At 45.5% G+C, this 21,657-nt stretch overlaps 1 protein-coding gene and 1 long non-coding RNA gene across 10 annotated transcripts; one reads left to right on the forward strand and one right to left on the reverse strand.

The window, feature by feature from the left end:
- Nucleotides 1–2,464: 2,464 nt before the first annotated feature.
- wdr48a (WD repeat domain 48a) lies at nucleotides 2,465–10,480 on the forward strand. Of its 9 annotated transcripts, none has more exons than XM_084703505.1 (20): nucleotides 2,465–2,538; nucleotides 2,881–3,016; nucleotides 3,389–3,529; nucleotides 4,026–4,104; nucleotides 4,256–4,338; nucleotides 4,452–4,581; nucleotides 4,782–4,870; nucleotides 5,258–5,359; nucleotides 5,443–5,667; nucleotides 5,756–5,830; nucleotides 6,016–6,118; nucleotides 6,238–6,335; nucleotides 6,441–6,548; nucleotides 6,704–6,800; nucleotides 8,120–8,212; nucleotides 8,294–8,399; nucleotides 8,478–8,565; nucleotides 8,686–8,762; nucleotides 9,223–9,412; nucleotides 9,514–10,480. In XM_084703505.1, the coding sequence occupies exons 1-20, from the start codon at nucleotides 2,465–2,467 to the stop codon at nucleotides 9,607–9,609; spliced, it is 2,190 nt and encodes a 729-aa protein (XP_084559631.1). In that variant the 3' UTR covers nucleotides 9,610–10,480. The 9 variants fall into 9 exon arrangements, 8 of the variants coding, with proteins under 8 accessions (XP_084559631.1, XP_084559629.1, XP_084559627.1 ...); XR_014766351.1 differs by having other exon boundaries at nucleotides 2,486–2,538; nucleotides 2,879–3,016; nucleotides 8,120–8,399; nucleotides 9,514–9,844; nucleotides 9,944–10,480; XM_084703503.1 differs by lacking the exon at nucleotides 2,881–3,016 and having other exon boundaries at nucleotides 2,468–2,538.
- An 8,728-nt stretch (nucleotides 10,481–19,208) lies between these two features.
- On the reverse strand, nucleotides 19,209–21,652 carry LOC146275292 (uncharacterized). The gene is made up of 3 exons (XR_014766289.1): nucleotides 21,522–21,652; nucleotides 20,458–20,564; nucleotides 19,209–19,367 (listed from the first exon to the last, which is right to left on the reverse strand). It is a non-coding gene; the product is annotated as an uncharacterized LOC146275292 (long non-coding RNA).
- Between the last annotated feature and the right edge of the window lie 5 nt (nucleotides 21,653–21,657).

The raw sequence follows: 21,657 nt of genomic DNA on the forward strand, positions 1-21,657 counted from the left end.
AGGCCCAACTGCGTGCGAATTGCGTGTAAAAGTTAAGTGCAAATTGCAAGCGCACCAAAGGATGGATCTGTTGAAAATATGCGCGCCAGTTGTTCATTCCTTTTTATCGGGCATTTTCACTGGTCCATATTGGGGTTAACCAAGTGATCGTTCATGAATTTCCCAACATATTTTAACATAACGATTGTAATCTCAAACGTACAGAATAAAAGTCGTCCTTTCCTCAAATTCCAAACAAATGTTGATTTAGTCCAATGAACAACTTCCCAAGAGCAGGCACGAAGCCTCTGGTCCGTATTGTTGTGAGATTGACCGCTTGCCTGTCTCCGTTAACCTCTCTCTCTGAAAACGCATCCCGACCATTTGATTGCCCTTGCGTGGCGGAGTGAGGAAGTCAGATGTTTTTGGTAACGCCTACCCCTATTTGTCTGCCGGGCACTGTTTAGACGACCTCCGCTGACGCGTGCAGTGTAGTCTGGAGATATGATTTAAAGTTAGCTCTACATTGCTATATAATGCCTGAGAAAACAGCATTTTACTGTTAAAGAATAAACCAGAAAAATAGCATGCTTAATGTGGAGATGGCGTCAGGATTTGTCACTTAATGGATTTTCTGAATCAACAGTCTCTCTCTCTCTCTCTCTCTCTCTCTCTCTCTCTCTCTCTCTGGATCTTTCTCTCAGACCTTTCTTTCTGTGTGTGTGTTTGTGTTGTGTTGTGTTGTGTTGTGTTGTGTGTGTGTGTGTGAGAGAGAAAACAAGGAAGAGAATAATTCATAATGGATAGTCCATGTCAATTTTTCTTCATTAATAAAATAATTACTTTAGTAGAAGACCACCTGTTTGTAATAATAATATATAACCCATAGATGTAGGTCAGCTCCAAGATGCTAAATCCCTGCCTTAGTTATGTGTCGCCGTTTAGGCTATGTATTAGGCTAAATATATAGACCTAACTTTATAGCCAACAGACAGTGAAGTTGTTACACAAACATATGAAACGAAACACAGAAAAATCTGTTTGAGACACAAAGCATGCTACACTCAAAAAATAAAGTGGTCTAAGAAACTGAGTTTAAGAAATTGTAATAATCCTAGATATAACTTTGTTTTTGTTCACTTCTAAATTCTGCACATATCCTAGGCCTGTTAAATCTATATGACATCATTAAATTCAACTTGAGTTCCATAGTGTTATACAAAAGTGAGTCACATAAATACCACCTTTCACCTTTCACCTTTGGCGAAAAGATAGACCATGAAAACCAAAATAAAATGCAATTTCATAACGCTGAAATAAATGTTAGGTTGGATGTAATGCCCTCTTTAGAGATATTTTGAGTTGCGGGGCTGCTTGAAGTTATGCTTAAAGCGATGCTAGAGTTCCCTCTGATGGTCTGAAAAGGAACACTCTCAGGATGGGAACATCTGTGCTTCTGTAACAGCTGAAGTTTTGCTCCCTCCCGATCTTTACCCACACCGGGCATAGAACTTGGGGTCTCTGACTTGCAAACTATCACTTTTACAAACACAGTTTTAACCACCTACCATCGAAAAGTAACTAGCTAGTAGAAGCGTCAGAGGGCCCAAGTTTGAAGCCCAGTGTGGGGAAAGATCGTGAGGAAGCAAAACTTTGAACGACTGCCCTATAGCCTCCTTGGTCTAGTCTAGTGAAATTAGTTTCAATCCCAGACTGCTGCTCCTGGGACCACCCCAGTGGTCAGTCAAGTAAAAGGTTGTGAGATGAATACCTGCTTGGGTTCATTGATGTTTTGAAAAACTCTTGGCAAACCTGCAGAGCAACACTGACCTTTATAGTCTGATTCGACAGTGGATCATGTCCCCACACCACTAATCAAGATGTCACCACTAATCAACATAATGAACTCATTATCTCATTATTAGCTCATGTGGTGACACAGAGCTCGTCCAGACGGCATCATTTGTACCGGGTCACATCTTTTCCACTGTCTGCTGGCGGGCTTGGACCATGTCCTTTCCAGCAAATCCTTCCTAACAGTCCAAGATGAGCTGCAGCTGACTGAAGAGTCAGGGCTCAAGGAGTGGCTGAGGGCTGGGTGGTCATGACAGGCAGCACCAGTGGGGAAGACAGACTATCAAAAAAGGAGGGACCAGTGTAGCAGAAGCCTTCATTCACTCACTCAACTTATTCAACCTGTGGCTATAGAGTATGCAGTGTGCAATATTTCTTTGACAAGGTTTGTACTGCCAAATTGTCAGGTTGAGTTGGATACACCCATTAATATTGGTTCACTTTGTTAGATACAAAATAGGGGTATTTAGCAGCAGAACCCTCAAAAATAGATCTGTCACACTTGTCGATTTCCTTCCTACCCTGAATTTAGAAACATTCTCTGGTGGAATGTGCAACAACGGTGCTCAGAAAGGGGGTTTTGTACACCTCGACGGGGTTCTACTGTGTTGGAGCTGGCAACCGTTCAAATATGACGTCAAGCTGTCAACATGCAAGATGGCGACACATCACAGACAGAATTCTGCTGGGCGGAGAAAAGTCCAGGTAAATCGATCTATGGCGTCATGCAGTGGCATGAACGATGAGGAATCATTTTTGTGCATAAATATACTATCCTTAATAATGGAGACACGACATCGGGTCGCTAGTCCATGCAAATCTCTTAACATCACAAGCGTGTTGGGCAAGTGCAGCCGGTCACTTCCCTCCCTGCCTCTGGTCTCCCGGACGCTGGCAGGTAGTTAGCTAGCTAGGCTAGCAGCATTCCGGCGGCACACTTATGCAGACCAAATTAACGTTTGTCACTATAAAATTGTACTTATTCGACCCAAACCGTATTGTATGGTCGAAATGTCATGCGGGTTTTTTTGTTGTTGCGAGGAAGAGATCTTCCGACGTCAGAAGGGATGCCGCCTCACGCCCCCTTAATCTGAAAAGGAACTGCTGTCTGGCCAGTCAGCGTCAGAGGATTGTGTTTTGCTTGTCTGTCAAGCGTGCAGTTCTACAATCATTAGCCTTGAAGGTCTGTGCATTACGTCAATCTAGAGATGATTACTCTACATGAGAAACGTCAACAAACTTATGTCATTAGCCAATGATAGTTCGATATCTGTTGTGTGACTACTATCAGTTTGGCTGAGGTTTGGCTCAGTGCATCCATTCGATCTACCTCAGGAATTGGTTTCTTTGTGAATGGATTGAAGGTTTGTTTAAACTGTTGTAGATGTGTAGAGAACAGTTGACACTTTGATAGGAAGACAGACTGAAGACCATATCAGAAAAGGCCTTCTCAGCATCAGACTGTGAAGCTGCACCACGGCCTCTGCCTTGTTGTAAACAGAGAGGAGATGGAGGTAATCTGCCTCTCCTCTCACCCTCTTTCTTGCCACCCCAGGTGTCATATGTAATCAGGGATGAGATGGAGAAGTATAACCGTAACGGGGTGAATGCTCTGCAGCTAGACCCAGCCCTCAACCGCCTCTTCACCGCCGGCAGGGACTCAATAATCAGGATATGGAGTATCAACCAGCACAAGGTACACACTCTGAACTCTGGATGGATGTGTAGGATGTGTAATAGGGTTTGTATCTGGATGGATGGATGTGTAGTGGACTTTGTATTTGGATGGATGCGTGTGGTGGGGTTTGTATCTGTATGGGTGGATGGATGTGTGTGGTAGGGTTTGTATCTGGATGGATGGATATGTGATGGGGTTAGTGGATGGATTTTGGATGGATGGATGTGTGTGGTGGGGTTTGTGTCTGGAAGGATAGATATGTGATCGGGTTTGTATCTGGATGGATGTGTAATGGGGTTTGTATGTGTATGGATGGATGGATGTGTAATGGGGTTTGTATCTGTATGGATGTGTGGAGGGGTGTGTATGTGGATGGATGGAAGGTGGATGGATGGATGTGTGATGGGGTTTGTACCTGGATGGAGTGTGGATGGATGGATGTGTAATTGGGTTTGTATGTGGATGAATGGATGGATGTGTGATGGAGTTTGTATCTGCTTGTGTTGTGTTGCAGCAGGACCCGTACATTGCCTCCATGGAGCACCACACAGACTGGGTCAACGACATCATCCTCTGCTGCAATGGAAAGACATGTGAGTTTCTCTTTTTTGTCAGATGTCTCCTTCAAGACTTCTATCTCCTCCTCCTTTAACTTATATTCCTCCTTTTCTCCTCTTTACTTACTTGGTATCTCTCACTTCCCTTGTCTCTCATTGCTCTCCTCTCTCTCTGGCTTTCTCCCAGTAATATCTGCCTCCTCTGACACCACAGTCAAGGTGTGGAATGCCCATAAAGGCTTCTGCATGTCCACACTGAGAACACACAAGGTACAGCTGATTACTCAAACACACACACACAAACTAACACACACTCAGTGGACTTACTAGAATAAGTACATTCTTTCACAGTGGTGTTAACAGGTATAATTGTGTGTGTTTAGGACTATGTGAAAGCCCTAGCTTATGCCAGAGATAAGGAGCTGGTGGCTTCGGCAGGGCTAGACAGACAGATCTTCCTGTGGGATGTCAACACTTTGACTGCCCTCACAGCCTCCAACAACACTGTAACTAGTGAGTAGACAAACTACCTCCCCTCACAGCCTCCAACAACACTGTCACTAGTGGGTAGACAAACTACCTCCATTCACAGCCTCCAACAACACTGTCACTAGTGAGTAGACAAACTACCCCCCCTCATAGACTCCAATAACACTGTCACTAGTGAGTAGACAAAGTTCAGGCCTTGTTTGATCCCCCATCTCCCCTCACAGCATCCTCTCTGAGTGGCAACAAGGACTCCATCTACAGCTTGTCCATGAACCAGATGGGCACTGTCATCGTGTCGGGTTCCACTGAGAAGGTAGGGTCAAAGTTCAGATAAGGGTCTCCTCTGGTGATCATCAGACAGGTATCTGTCCCAGGCTGGGGGCTCGTAGCCTTGTGGTGTGTGATGCTGCTCCTGTGTGACACTGTGGACTGTGTGTGTGTGTTGTGGATGTGTTTGTGTATGTGGTGGATGTGTGTGAGTATGGTGGATGTGTGTGTGGTGGATGTGTGCGTGTGTGTGTGGTGGATGTGTGCGTGTGTGTATGGTGGATGTGTGTGTGGTGGATGTGTGCGTGTGTGTGTGGTGGATGTGTGCGTGTGTGTGTGGTGGATGTGTGCGTGTGTGTGTGGTGGATGTGTGCATGTGTGTGTGTGGATGTGTGTGTTCTGGATATGTGTGCGTGTGTGTGTGTGCCGGCAGGTCCTGAGAGTGTGGGACCCCAGGACGTGTGCCAAGTTGGTGAAGCTGAAGGGACACACAGACAACGTGAAGTCTCTGGTGCTCAGCAGAGACGGGACGCAGGTCAGTGTCTGCAGTCAGGGTGTTCATGTTCCCCCCAGACCAAACCAAATAACACACCAGAACATTCCTGCTGTTTCTTCCAGTGTCTGTCCGGCAGCTCTGACGGGACCATCCGTCTGTGGTCGCTAGGGCAACAGCGATGCATTGCCACCTACCGCGTTCACGATGAGGGTGTGTGGGTTCTGCAGGCCAACGAGGCATTCACACACATGTACTCTGGGGGGCGAGACAGGAAGGTGTACTGCACAGACCTGCGAAACCCCGACATCCGCCTTCTGATCTGTGAGGAGAAGGCCCCTGTTCTCAAGGTGGGGAGACCTTGCCCTCCATCCAGGACCCTGTAGGCATGGCTCTGTCTGTCACCTCTGACACGTGTGTGTTTGTGTCCATGTTTAGATGGAGCTGGACAGGTCAGCTGACCCCCCCAGCAGCATCTGGGTCGCCACCACCAAGTCCACCATCAACAAATGGGTAAGCCCCGGCCCCTGGTACTACAGTGAAGGCAAGGGAAGTCTCTCTGCAAATCAGCGTTGATGTGGTGTTTCTTGGAAACTTATATGATGTTTCCTGTAACCTGTTATGATAACCTGATGTGGTGTTTCCTGTAACTTGATATGATAACTTGATGTGGTGTTTCCGATGCCTGGGGGCATCAGTCTCTGAAGGGCATCCACAACTTCCGGGCGTCGGGAGATTATGACAACGACTGTAGCACTCCCCTAACTCCCCTTTGTACTCAGCCTGAAATGGTCATAAAAGGTAGGCACACACACACACACATTACTGGTGTTTCTGCTCTGTGTCATTGTTTCTTCATTTTCATTCCTTCTGTTCTCAGTGAAACCTGACTGTGTGTTGTTTCCACTTATGTCCCCTAGGTGGAGCTAGCATCATTCAGTGCCACATCCTCAATGACAAGAGGCACATCTTGACCAAAGACACCAACAACAACGTGGCCTATTGGGATGTTCTCAAGGTGTGTGAGGAGATCTGCTCTTCTCTCTGTGTACGTTGCTTTGGATAACAGTGTCATTAATTGTCTCCTGTGCTGTGCTGTACTCTACTCTGCTTCCCTCCCCAGGCCTGTAAGCTGGAGGATATGGGGAAGATGGAGTTTGATGAGGAGATCAAGCGGAAGTTTAAAATGGTCTATGTTCCTAACTGGTTCTCTGTGGACTTGAAGACAGGGGTAATGAATTTGTCAAGGAAATATAATTAGTTACTCAAATTATAAAAAATGTTTTATTTGGCCAGGACTGTCTTCCAATAGCCCTGATATCTGTCCAGGTGCATTTGTTTAGTGTTCTGAGTACCAAATATGTGTGTGTTTGTTTTGTGTGTCAGATGCTGACCATCACACTGGATGAGAGCGACTGCTTTGCTGCCTGGGTGTCAGCCAGGGACGCAGGGTTCTCCAGCCCCGATGCGTCAGACCCCAAGTGTGAGTAGTAGAACACGGATACCAGCATAGCTGTGGGCTCTAACACATGGTAGTGGTAGTACAGAGCAGGGTTGGAACCCAGAGTCTTCATTGATGAAACCTGGCATATATCTCAGACTATGTGGTGTCGTATGTAGGAAAGTTCTGTGTATTTGACGCAAGAAGAAAAGGACAACAAAAGAAAAAGAATGATTGCCTAGACCAGGAGAGGTCACCACTGACAAACACACAGACAAACTTGAAGCAGGAGACTCTCCACCTCAGCTCCATCGATACCCACCCTTCCATCCCCCTTGACACTTCTTGAATTCCACGATCATCTCCTTAGTCTTGCAGACATTGAGAGAGGGGTTGTCCTAGCACCATGTTGTCAAAACAGTGACCTCCTCTCTGTAGGCAGTCTCATCGTTGTTGGAGATGAGGCCCGGAATGGTGGTGTTGTCGTTGTTGATGATGTTGGGGCTAGGTTGTGGCCACATAGTTGTTTGTGAACAAGACATAAAGGAGGAAGAGGACTGAGTGTAGCCCTGAGGGTCTCTGGTGTTCAGGGTCAGGGCAGAGAAGGACCCAGTCTTACCACCTGGGGTCTGCCCATAAGGAAGTGCAGGATCCCCTAGCGAAGGGAGGTTTTAATACCCAGGAACCTATGCTTGGGGATGAGCTTGGTGAGCTGTAATCAATTATAAACAACATCCTCATGTGTGTGTGTCCCTGATCCAGGTTAGGAAAGGGCATTTGCACTGTCAGGGAGATGGCGTCATCTGTAGATAAATTGGGGGGGTATGTGTATTGAAGGGGGTCCAAGGGTAATGGAGGAGAGGAGCATATGTTAGATTTGACTAACAATTTCAGTCAAGTGTGAACAAGACGAACATAAAAAATAGGTAGTGAATGCGGAGCCAAGGTTAGTGAGGCCTTCCTATTGACGCACCAGAAGATACATGATGAAGTTTACAATCATGTTCAAGCATGTTAAATCAGATCTAATCATAAAATTGCTCGCAAGCTTCATGCTTCACTCCTTAAATTACTCTGATTATGCATAAATGTGCAGTTCCCTGTGCATGTTTTACTTCCATCAGAGCTGCATCATATCCAGTCTCCAATGGATGCATTTGTCAGCACCATTTGTACATCACATATGACCTCATTAATTTTCATTTTCTTAGAGCAGCCTGGGGAATGTGCCTAGTCTCACGCCATGAATGCCAACTAGTGCGTAGAAGTTTGTGCGTGGAAGGTTTGTGCGCTTGCATGCCTTCTAGATGAGGCTCCTGGTTGTGAGGCTGCAAGGTCTGAGTACAGTCCTCTTGTGCTAGTAAACCTGGGAGGCCTCCTGCTCCAGGCCCTGCTGGAGTACTGGCCACGCACACACATGAACCCCCTGGACGAGGATGCGGACATGAACCATGGTGAGCACACACACTCACATTCACACGTGCACGCTCAGATACATCCCTGCAGTTCCAGGTTTGACTGTGTGTGTGTGTTAGTGAATGGGGAACATGAAAGCAGGATACAGAGGGGAAACGGCTACTTTCAGGTTCCTCCTCACACTCCCGTCATCTTTGGCGAAGCAGGAGGGAGGACTCTATTCAGGTAATGCACACACAGACACTTTTTCGTTCTCAGGCTAGGATTGATTGCTCATGCCTGCCTGTGTGTGTTTGTATGCAGGCTGTTGTGTCGAGACTCGGGGGGTGAGACAGAGTCGATGCTGCTCAACGAGACAGTGCCTCAGTGGGTCATCGACATCACTGTGGACGTGAGTCTTTATCCCTCCCTGCTCTGTCTAACAGATACATGGGACTTTCACACAGAATCTTATATAATCACCCATTAAGACAGTGCTGATAAATTTAGTGATGTATCCAATCTCTCTCAGAAAAACATGCCCAAGTTCAACAAGATCCCCTTCTATCTCCAACCTCACTCCTCATCTGGAGCCAAAACCCTGAAGAAGTAAGAAGCAGCACCATCTGCATTATCACTACTGTACCATACTGTAGACTGAGTCACACATTTCTGGAGACTAAACCTAACCTTAAACTTCACAGCCTGAGCAATAAAAAATATACATTTATCTGAAATCTATGGCCATCCCAGGACTGTTATAAACACAACCAATCATTGAGTTTGGACCAAGTGCTATGATTGGATGGGCTACTTGCCTGTCTACCTACCTACCTTCCTCCTATCAGTAGTCAGGCAGTGTGTTCATGTGTTTTGGTGGAATGGTTTTGAAGGGAGGGGGTAGGACATTTTCGGTTGGTTACTTTCCAGCTCAAGTCAAAATTGCTAGTTTCGCAAAACGTACCTACCCTGCCTTTAATCAGTGGATCATTAGAGTGCAGTTGATATTCTGTTGATAATTATAACATGGTGTGGAGATTATTATATTATGGTGTGGGGGTTTCCATAGGGATCGGTTGTCAGCCAGCGACATGCTGCAGGTGAGGAAGGTGATAGAGCATGTATATGAGAAGATCATCAACCTCGACAGTGAATCGCAGACGGGCACCTTGGCCAGTGAGAAGCCCAGCGAGGCCAAGGAGGAAGAGGATGTGTCCATAATGGCGGAGGAAAAGATTGAGCTGCTCTGTCAGGACCAGGTGCGGGTCTGATTGGTTGGTAATGGTATTGATTGTTTAAATAGATCAAGGAGAAGGTACCTAAGATAAGTGTAACTCGAGAGTGTGTTCTCTTCTTTCAGCTGCTGGATCCCAATATGGACCTGAGAACCGTGAAGCACTTCATCTGGAAGAGTGGAGGAGACCTCACTCTTCACTACAGACAGAAGTCTACATGAGTCCTGCACCAACACCCAACTGCAGCTTGATACCCTCCTCTTCATCCTCCTCCTTTTCTGGCACCACATGGTTCGAAGGCATCGCAAACCAGTAGCAGCAGTCATGACTATGACTCTGCATCCTGAGACATCTGTGCTGCTACTTCCCTCAGTACACCCATGTCCGTTACCCTGCCCATGCTCTGAGCTCAGAGGAGAGAAATGGGGTCAAGGAAGAAAGACACATCCAGGATAGGTATGACAGTGTATGTGTACAGCAAATGGACAGCAGACATTCAAATGGCACTTTTTCTTATTTTTCATGGGCTGGTTTGGTTGTGTTACTTTCCACAAGTGAGGTGGCGCTGGTCGGCCTGAGAGAGGAGCCACAATAGACTGCTACCAACATGGTGGCTGACCAGCACTCTCCTGACTGTCTGTCTTTTCTCACACACGTGTTCAACAACTACCTGGATCAACAGAGCTGGATGCTGACTGGCCTACAAGAGGACATGGTAGAGTACCTTCCTGCTGACACCCATCCAGTCAGTGTAGAAGCACATACAGATAGTCAAGTTGGCCACATGTCTGTCTGGTGAGTGAGTGGTTGTGTAGTGAGTCTTCTCTTCGTCCTCTTCTCCTCCATCCTTGGCCAGATCTCTCCCAGACGGTGATCAAAAAAAATTGTAGAGGGGTGTGAAGGGAATCATTAACTACTTTCTTTCTGTTTGTTTTGTATTCATACAAATGATCTTGACTGGGCTGGGGTGTTGTCCAAACTAAAATGGGACACATCAACAATGTAAATTAATGGACAGTGTCCTATAGCAGATGTATTATAATAAAGACTTGAATTTTAGTCCCAAAAAATTAAATACAAATCCTTCTTAAACTTGTCAGTGTTTGAACGGTTGAGTGTGGATTGAATTTATGCACACACTACATTCAGGGAGTTTTCTGCCCCTTATGGAGCGCCGGCTCTGCCCAGTGGTCAGAGCCAATAAAGCGTCATCCCTGTTCTGAGGTCTCCTGGATTTTGGTACTCAAATGTTGACAGGTATGGTCATCCCCATCAAACCCAGGCTCCCGAAAGGAAATATTCCACATACATCAACAGCCTTGTTTAGGTGTGCTGATATGTCTCCATGAACTGCATAACTTGACTCTCTGTCCCCTGTCAACCAGGCTTGCGCGATTTTCTCCCTCCTGCCCGTGGCTTACGGATGTTATTCGTGAAGAACGGTCCACCCTTCGGGCAGCTGAGAGGAGATGGCGCAAGTCCAAAGACGGTGTGGACCTTGATAAGTATCACTCCCTCCTTAAATCCTTCTCTTCTCACATAACTGGTGCTAAAACCCACTACTTTTTGAACAAAATTAACTCTGCTTCAAACCCTCACAAACGTTTTTCTACCTTCTCTACCCTTCTTAACCCACCTCTCTTTCAAACCATCTCCCCCTCCATCACAACTTTTCTTCTCCATGTCCTTAACTCCTCTCTTACCTCCGGCACCTTCCCCTCTGCCTTCAGAGAGTTACCCCTCTACACAAAAAACCCTCCCTTAACCCTGCCGTCCTCCAGAACTACAGACCAGTATCACTGTTACCCTTTTTTTCAAAAACAATTGAAGGTGCTGTATTTAGCCAACTGTCTAACTTTCTCTCTCAGAACAACCTGCTTGACCCTAACCAATCGGGCTTTAAGACTGGCCACTCCACAGAGACTGCCCTCCTTTCAGTCACCACTGCCCTCCAGTCTGCCAGAGCGGCTTCAAAGTCATGCGTCATCATTCTGCTGGACCTTTCTGCAGCGTTTGATATGGTTTACCACCAGATCCTGCTCTCCAGACTTTCTGAGATGGGCATCACTGGCACTGCACTCCAGTGGATCTCATCCTACCTGTCGGAAAGATCCTACCAGGTCTCCTGGGGAGGCAAACTGTCAGACCCTCGCCAGCTCTTCACTGGTGTCCCACAGGGCTCCGTCCTTGGACCCCTCCTCTTCTCTCTGTACACCACTTGGAGCAATCAACACTTCCCATGGCTTCTCCTACCACTGCTACGCTGACGACACGCAGCTGTCGTTCCCCCCGACCGTTCCGGGGATCTCAGCTACAACTGAGGCCTGCCTCACACACATCTCCGCCTGGATGACCAAGCACCACCTCCAGCTGAACCTCGCCAAAACAGAACTTCTCATCATCCTGGCCAAACCCTCCATCTCCCACGATCTCTCAATCACCCTGGGATCTGCGACGGTGACCCCTTCATGCTCTGCCAGGAATCTTGGGGTTACCATGGATGACGAGCTCTCCCTCACGGCCCACATTGCTGCAGTCTCCCGGTTGTGTAGATTCACCCTCTACAACATCCGGAAGGACAGGAGATACCTGTCTGAGCACTCAACCCAGCTTCTAGTCCAAGCACTTGTCCTCTCCAAGTTGGGCTACTGCAACTCGCTGCTCGCCGGTCTCCCAGCATGCGCAACCCGCCCTCGTCAGTGGATTCATAATCAAATCAAATTTATAGCCTTTTTTACACGCAAGCATGTCACAGAGGGCTTCACATACGCCCATAGAACTGCCCCTCAACCAACCTAAACCCTCAGGAAGACAAGGAAAAACTCCCAACAGGAAAAAAAAATTGAAGAAACCTTGGGAGGAGCAATTCAGAGAGGAATCCCCTCCTCCAGAGACGGTTGGTGAGAGAGAGGAGCAGAACACAGGCTAAACATAGTCATACAGTGTCAATGGGTTTTGAAACACCAAAATCCATTGTTCAACTTTATAGATGTAGGACAGGACCGGGAGACTCGCTGTTGGTTTCCGGTTGACGACCAGGTCCAGCGTTGGCAGACCGACAACCAGGCAGGTGCTGACACCTCAAACCCCCCACACCACAAGGGATGTGTGGGGGGGGGGGGGCAGAAAGGGGAGAGCAGGGATTAGAGAATGCCAGGAGCAGCTAACAGTTACAATCATAATATTTGATGCAGCCCCACACACAAAGACAGTGACAGCCTCCCTCGGTTGGAACATGAAATCTGTTCCAGGGGAAAGAACTCTAAAATAAGTTGTACTTTTTCGCTAAAGATGAAAACAACCCGTCCCCCGTTGTTTCCAACAAGTAACAGAAACTATAACAGTAACAATATACAACAACGGAAACTAGAACAGTAACAATATACAGTAACAGGTTTACCTTATTTTAAACATCTAGATGGGGCAATGTGAACATATAAGCTATAATTACAATTTTAAAATTACATGTGATACACACATAGGCAAACACACACCCAAGGTTTATAAATAAAGTACATACACACATGCATACCTTTAACAATCGTAGAATTGACTAAACAAATTTACGTTTAACGTTTTTAACCTCATTTTAAATGTCGAAACTGTATTGGCCTCCTTAATGGAGACAGGTAATTTGTTCCAGAGAAGAGGTGCCCTACCTCCAGCTGTTTTTTTCTTAATTTTTGGAACCACCAGATAGCCAGCATCTTGAGATCTAAGTGTCCTTGCGGGGCAATAGGGTGCAAGGAGACTGGAGAGGTACAGTGGTGCCAATCCATGCAGAGATTTGTAAGTTAGTAGTAGTGTAAAGAGACGAGTAGATGTTATGTGATCAATCTTTCTTTTTGTAGTAAATAGTCTAGCAGCAGCATTTTGCACCCGCTGTAGGGCTGCACGATTAATCGAATTTTAATCACGATTTCGGCTTCCCACGATCAAATTCGCGTGATCGAGCGATATTTAAAATGCGTCATTCCGTTCATAGAACGCTCCGTATCAAAGTTTTTTTTTGCAAAGCCAATCTAGCGCTCCGTAAACCAATAGGTGCGTTCGACATCGGCTGTGGCTGCATGAAACGACCAGCGAGAGTTGCCGCTTGCTGTCGGGGAGGAGTTATAAACGGCTTCAAAATTTGTCATTTTATGTATTGGACCGAGCATTATCCTTGTGCAGTTGCGTATTGCAGGCATGCTTAAAGCCCCTTTCCCCCTACTACTCACGTCAATGCGACAGAACTTACAGAAGGTATGATATTGATCTTTGCTGCTCTTATGGCAAAGCGGATGTAGCCGGTGTGTGGTGGAACTCACTCCTCAAGTATGTAAGAGGCCACCCGCGTCAACGAATAGCTAGCTTTTCGTTGGCGTAGTTGGTAGTGGTGGCGCTTGGAAAATCAGAGGTGGTGAGTTCGACTCCCGGTGGGAGCGGACGGTTGCCAGTATACCTCTGACGGAACTTGCAAGACCACGTCTGTTACAGTGGTGCCGTGACCCGGATCGCTAGGTTAGCATCAGCTAGCCGGCCGGAGTGAGTTTGAGGGGCGAATGTAGCCGGTGTGGCATCGGAAAACTTACGCGAGTGGTAAATTGCAACGGTGGGCAGGAAGGGTCAAAAAGGAGGACAAAGGGGCGAAAAGTCGGACACGCAACAGCGGTCCGGACAAAAGGCTGGAAGTCCGGCCGAACTCCGGACGTCTGGTCACCCTACCAGTGGGGCAAGTACATTTCTCTTCCACTTGCCCTACAAAAAAATCCACTTGTCCCGGACAAGCCTTAATGCTGAGCCCTGCCGTATTTGTTTTTTATTGATTATATATTAAGAGTTTTATACACATCCATTATGCAAGTACAATGTATTGTGACAATAAAATTGGATTAGGTTATAATCAACAAATAATCGTGATAATTAATCGTGATCTCAATATTGATCAAAATAATCGTGATTATCATTTTGGCCTTAATCGTGCAGCCCTAACCCGCTGTACATTTTTTAGGTAGGTAATTGGGAGGCCAGAGAACAAGACATTGCAGTAGTCCAATCGGGACATAACAAATGCATGTATTCGTTTTTCAGCATCATACTTTGAGAGGAATTTTCGTATCTTGGCAATATTACGTAGATGGAAAAATGCAGTTCTAGTAATTAGCTTATATGGTACTCAAACTAAAGGTCTGGGTCCATTGTGACTCCTAGATTTTTTTACCAACCGGCTTTGTGAGACTTTGACGCCGTCTAAGTCTAAGGTCAGATTGGATAAATAATTTCTGTATTTTTCAGGACCAAAAATTTGAACCTAGGTTTTATCTGAATTAAGAAGAAGGAAATTTGCTGTCATCCAAGTTCTCAACCCAGAAACACATTTTTCCATAGCCTGTGGAAAATCTCCAGGCTTTATAGACATATATAGGTGAGTTTCATCTGCATAACAGTGAAAATGTACCCCAGAGCTTCTAATTATGTTTCCTAAAGGCAACATAGAGTGAAAATAACAAAGGGCCTAGAACTGAACCCTGTGGTACTCCATGTTTTACTGTGGAGCTCCTGGATGAGCAGCTATCATAGTGGACATATTGTGATCTATCAGATAGATACGATCTAAACCACTGAAGTGAAGTACCAGAAATCCCAACATAGTTTCCCATACGTTCCAGGAGAATCTCATGATCCACTGTCAAAAGCTGCACTTAGGTCTAGAAGAACCAGAACAAAGATAGAGCCCGCGTCAGAGGCTAATAATAAATCATTGACTACCTTGGCAAATGCTTCAGTGCTGTGGTGAAGACGAAATCCAAGGCAAGGCTGCAAGGCTGAATACATATTAAATTGGTGTAATTCCTAATAATTGAAAGCCAAAATTTGGAAAAAGGGCAGGGGACAGACACCGTCTCAATGGTAAAAGTGACATCAGCAACCACACTGGCTACACTACAAGCTAGGCTATCGGGCCCCCAACAGCTCACAACATACCTATCAACAGACCTATCAGACTCTCTAAGAGACTGCTGCCCGGCTTGTTCTAGTGAGTGTCAGGTCTGCTCTAAAATAGCTTCAATATTCCTAGACAATAGAAAAGCACCTCTCCAGCTCGGATGGAGCCCGTCACTTTTCAACAAGCCAGGTTTGTCCCAGAAACGAGACCAATTATCTACAAATCCTAAACCCTGTTCTAAGCTTAAGCGAGCCAACCAGCGGGAGAGACAAGTCTGCTGTAGATCTCGCCAATCCCCCTAAAGGCCGATTTATACTTCTCCGACTCCGTTACGGACAGACGCACGCACGGAGTCGGACGGGTTGGTTGAATTTATACTACTCCGACGGCTCTGCGTGCTGAAAGCAATTCACCGCCAGAACAGTAGATAGCGCTGCACTGCGATGCTAGCTAGGTTATAGAAAAGTCTGAGCAAATATACAAATGAGCCGTTTCATCAATAAAATAAGCACATTTTCAGCAACTACACTGCCCATTTCTCATCACATTTTAATTCAGATGCTGATTTACATGTACTGTTTAGCTGAAATATGAATTGTAAAAACTTACAACAATGGCGTCAAAGGATTCTGTTCTCTTGTTGGTCACGTTAAACCCGCCCCTGACTCAAGCAGTTCTTAATACGGACCAATCACAGCCAAGGGGTATCCGTAAAATGACGGACGGACAGTCAGGAAAATCAGGAGGTGCACGAAGAGCTCTCCGAGGGGTTTGGAGAGGGCACGGAGAGGGAGTTCCTTGACGGATAGGAACATGGACACAGTAAACTGTCGCTGGTTGCTCCAATCTAATGTTACGTGATGGAGTCAACAATCACTAACGTCTGAGGAGTGCACCATGCTGCAAAGTTGAAACCGATGGGGCTAATCTTGAGTTCTCCCTTGCGTTAGGACTCCCTGGCAGTGATGTTGCGACAGTCGTATCTAAAGTTACTAGCATATGTTCTTCCTCAAGCGACTGGACGCAACTCTCTAACAGTCAAATTTTTTAGCAAAATGACACATGTAGGACAATGCGAGTGAGTGTGAGACCTTATTCAACTTCAACTTTCAACTTTATTTATCCTTCAAAAGGAAATTAGTGTGCAGCAGGGGTCAGAAACACATACACAAACACAGAACAGCGCCAAATTCCAACAACATTACACAACACAGAACACACAATAGAGACACACCTTCCCCCAAACCCCTTGACAGGGTCCAATTGGGACAGTAATGGCAATTGGCAGGAAATAAATAATTACATTTTTAAAAACCTCATGATGTCGGCTAAGTGAATTTAGGTTCCTAATAGCCACAGAAATGAAAGAATCTCTGGCACGACCAGTTCTTAACCTAGGTAGCCTAAAGCGACAACCAGAAGGGAGCAAATCAAACTCTCCGAAAAGTGGGTGGTCAGGGCAGTTTAAAATGTGTTTAGCCTTACCCATAACTCGTTTATCGTATATTTCTTGCAACTGGGCTAACTGTACCCCAACCACCTTAGATGCTACATTAACCAGCTTTGTAAGCTTACGCTTGCTGATCATTGGAAGACCCCTGTACCACACCACAATGCCAAATGTCAAGACAGATTCAATAAAACACTGGTAAAACAAAGTCATCAAAGTCGTGCACACCCTGAATGATTTAATCTTCCTCAAAAAGAAAAGTCTCTGTTGGGACTTTTTACTGACAGCCTCAGTATTGCTCTCAAAAGATAGTTTGTTGTCAATGATGGTTCCTAAATATTTATATTCAGCTACAATGTCAACATTCTTGTTATGAATAACAGTGTGCGGAACATTGTGCTGTGACTTCCGGAAATCAAAAATCACATCCTTGGTCTTAGAAACATTGATGGACAAACAAAAGTTATCACACCAAGCAATAAAATCATCAACAACAGGACCATGCCCCTCCTCCTCATTGTTTAACCCTTGTGCTGCCTTCGGGTCACATGACCAAAAGGTTCATAACGAACCATCGTTGTGTTTACCCAATTTTACCCAATACAAAAGCAAATTAAAATAATTTTATTTTAACCGTCGCAATGTGGGGGGTCTGAGACAGCCCAACGGTTAAAAGAAAATGGTTCACTTTGTTTTTGTATGCGGTAAAGTTGTCGCAAACGAAGGTGGGTCACAATGACTGATGGGTCAGAATGACCCGAGGAGAACACAAGGGTTAAAAGGCTCACTATGACTGTGTCATCTGCAAACTTCACACATTGCCTATTCTCATACCTACTCCTACAGTCATTAGTATATAAAATAAAAAGCAATGGTGAAAAGACACAGCCCTGAGGAGAGCCTGTGGAACAAAGGACTTTAGAGGATAAGGCACCATTAACCCTCACACACTGTGACCTATCTGTCAGAAAGTCCAGTACATTTACATTTATTCATTTAGCAGACGCTTTTATCCAAAGCGACTTCCAAGAGAGAGCTTTACAAAAGAGCATAGGTCACTGATCATAACAACGAGATAGTCCCAAACATTGCAAGCAGCCAAAACATGAAGCATACATTGTGAAAAAGCTAAACAAGTGCCAAAAGGGAAGACCCATAAGAGCATGTAGTTATACAAGTTACAAATTAAAACAACATGAACCACAAAAGTGCAGGACTGTACCTGTAAAAGAGCAATCAACAGTAAAATATTACACAGCAAGTACAAGACTTAACTTCTTTATATCTAACCTACAATAGCAACAAGTCACTCAATAAGAGTCATAGTGATCCTGGAGGAAACTAACAAGTCCAGCCAAGCATTCTTAAGTGCCGTTGTACTCCCGGAACAAGTGCGTCTTGAGCCTTTTCTTGAAGGTGGGGAGACAGTCAGTGTCCCTGATGGAGGTGGGGAGCTGGTTCCACCATTGGGGCACCAGGCAGGAGAAGAGCTTGTGTTGGGACCGGGCAGTCTTGAGCGGTGGGACCACCAGGCGGTTGTCTGAAGAAGACCGTAGGTGACGGGTGGGGGTGTAAGGTTGCAGGAGAGACTTGATGTAGATGGGTGCAGTCCCGTTCACTGCTCGGAAGGTCAGTACCAGGGTCTTGAATCTGATACGGGCGTTGATGGGTAGCCAGTGGAGGGAGATGAGGAGTGGGGTAACATGGGAGCGTCTGGGTAGATTGTAGACCAGGCGGGCCGCTGCATTCTGAATCCTCTGAAGAGGGCGGGTTGCACATGCTGGGAGACCAGCGAGCAGCAAGTTGCAGTAGTCCACCTTGGAGAGGACCAGTGCTTGGACTAGCAGCTGGGTGGAGTGCTCTGACAGGTATCTCCTGATCTTTCGGATGTTGTAGAGGGTGAATCTACAAGACCGGGAGACTGCGGCGATGTGGGCCGTGAAGGAGAGCTCGTCATCCATTGTAACCCCAAGGTTCCTGGCAGAGGATGAGGGGGTCACCATCGCAGATCCCAGGGTGATTGACAGGTCGTGGGAGATGGAGGGTTTTGCCGGGATGATGAGAAGTTCTGTTTTGGCGAGGTTCAGCTGGAGGTGGTGCTCGGTCATCCAGGCGGAGATGTCTGCGAGGCAGGCCTCAATCCTAGCAGAGATCCCCGGATCGGTCGGGGGGAACGACAGGTACAGCTGGGTGTCGTCAGCGTAGCAGTGGTAGGAGAAGCCATGGGAGGTGATGATTGGTCCAAGTGAGGTGGTGTACAGAGAGAAGAGGAGGGGTCCAAGGACGGAGCCCTGTGGGACACCGGTGGAGAGCTGGCGGGGGTCTGACAGTTTGCCTCCCCAGGAGACCTGGTAGGATCTTCCCGAGAGGTAGGATGAGATCCACTGGAGTGCAGTGCCAGTGATGCCCATCTCTCCAAGTCTGTAGAGCAGGATCTGGTGGTTAACCGTGTCAAACGCTGCAGAAAGGTCCAGCAGAATGATGACGGATGACCTCGAAGCCGCTCTGGCAGACTGGAGGGCAGTGGTGACTGAAAGGAGGGCAGTCTCTGTGGAGTGGCCGGTCTTGAAGCCCGATTGGTTGGGGTCAAGCAGGTTGTTCTGAGAGAGAAAGTTAGACAGTTGGTTAGATACAGCACGTTCAATTGTTTTAGAAAAGAAGGGTAGCAGTGATACTGGTCTGTAGTTCTGGAGGACGGCAGGGTTAAGGGAGGGTTTTTTGAGTAGAGGAACAACTAGTAACCAACCAATTAGGGTAGAATTCACGTTAAAAAGAGCCTGGAGTTTCTCAGCCAACAAGTATGGCTGAATAGTGTTGAATGCTGATGAGAAATCGATAAAAAGGAGCCTAGCATGAGTTTTAGGAGCCTCTAGATGTTTATACAGAGAATTTAACAAGTCAAGTTTTTCATCATCAACCCCTCTGCTAACCCTATAAGCAAACTGCAGTGGATCTAATTGTTTCTCCACCTGCTCCAATAACACCTGCTTAACCAACTTCTCAAAGGTTTTCATCACCAATGAGGTAAGAGCTACAGGTCGAAAGTCATTCAAGATTTTGGGGTTGTTACACTTAGCCACAGGAATGATGATAGAATGTTTCCAGATTCTTGGCACTGTTTGCGTCTGGAAGGATTGAGTGAAAATTACTTTGAAAATCTCACTTAACTGACCAGCACAGGACTTAAGCACACGACCACTGATGTTATCAGGGCCAGGACTTTTCCTAACCTTAATTTGTTTAAATATTTCACCCTTAGAGACATCAATATTAAAAACAGAGTCACTGGCAAGATTATCACGCATGTGACTAATTCTCTCACTAAAATCACTATTAGAAAATCTCATATAAAAACTGTTTAATTCATTTGCTAGCTGCTCGTCTGAGTTAAAACCATTTAAGGAGACAGAATTGCATACAAAGCAGTAAATAAAAGCGATGCATGGAATGCAATTACTCATGCAGTGAACGCTGTATCTGGAGAATTGCACAGAACTGATGAAGTGAAAAAATAAATGGTTACACTTTAATCTGAATTCTTAAGCAAAAAAACACCATAGAAATCAGTTGACTGCTACAAATATCCATGAGGACTACTCTTGGTAGCCTAAAGCGTTCCAACAAGTAGCCTACTCGTCGCTCTCTGCAAATAAATCGGTATGGTTATTATAGTTATTATAGTTAACTTACGTTAATAGTTTATGCCAGCCAAGATAATCCGTCAAGAACGTTGAGTTGGCTAGTTCAACAGGAACAGTAGCATCGGACTCCAAGGAAGAAAGCCGCGCCAAGTAAACCTATAAGTAAGACAGTAAATGTGTAGATTAAATCGGGAAGGACAAAATAAATGACTAAATTAAGTAATATATATTATATAGTGGTTAACAAGAAGCAAGAAAAAAGCTTGGGAAAAGTTTGGAGCAGTAGCTCAGGTGCAGTGTGGTATGTCATCAGACAGGAAGTGGCCCGCCTGGTCTACAATCTACCCAGACGCTCCCATGTAACCCCGCTCCTCATCTCCCTCCACTGGCTACCTCTGCAACATTTTGCAGCAGCAATAAATACGCCATTGTGTGGTGTAGTCCTAGTTTGCGGAATCAGTCTACATTGGGCCTATAAATACATAAGTCACTTAGAATTTGATGGGAAAGTTTTTTACAATCGCTATGACAATCTTTTCAATAAATCTAACACGTTTCCTTGTTACTTGTTACTCTTAATGCACCAACACACCTACCACACACAATTGGCAAAACTGTTAATTTTGTGCTCAAAATCACACATTGTAAACTAAACTCAAGCACTAATTTTTATAACACAAAAATACACTAACAATACACCATGTCTACCAAAACACTAACACACGTTTGCTTTCAACAGGAACATTTAATCAATCATAGCATGTCATAACAAACACTAACATCAGATGAAATTACAGAAACTGCATTCTATTATACAGTATATGTGTCAGGTCTCATGGTATAGACCAGGGGTGGGCAAACTTTTTGACTCGCGGGCCACAATTGGTTCTAAAATTTGACAGAGGGGCCGGGCCAGGAGCAGATCGATGGAGTGTTTGTGTGAACTAATATAAATGACATATAAAAGCCATTACATGAAAGGTTTTGGCATTTAACAGGTAGCAAAGCATAAATATGCAAGGGTTTTTGTACGAATATTTTATTATTAATTATTTATTATTATTGTCATTATTTCTAAATGCATTTTTTTCATAACAGTATTGAGAAACTCACTTTCATTTTTAGTGGGAACAGTGTTGTTGGTCTCCCTTTTTTGCCAGTGCATCAAAGTCTGGAGTTAGTTTTGTAGTGGATATTCTCAGGATAGATCTGAGGTGTTGGTCAGTTAACTTGGATCTGTGACGGGCTT

Source organism: Hypomesus nipponensis, chromosome 8 (assembly GCF_054491055.1).
Source record: "Hypomesus nipponensis isolate SF chromosome 8, ASM5449105v1, whole genome shotgun sequence".
Taxonomy (NCBI): domain Eukaryota; kingdom Metazoa; phylum Chordata; class Actinopteri; order Osmeriformes; family Osmeridae; genus Hypomesus; species Hypomesus nipponensis.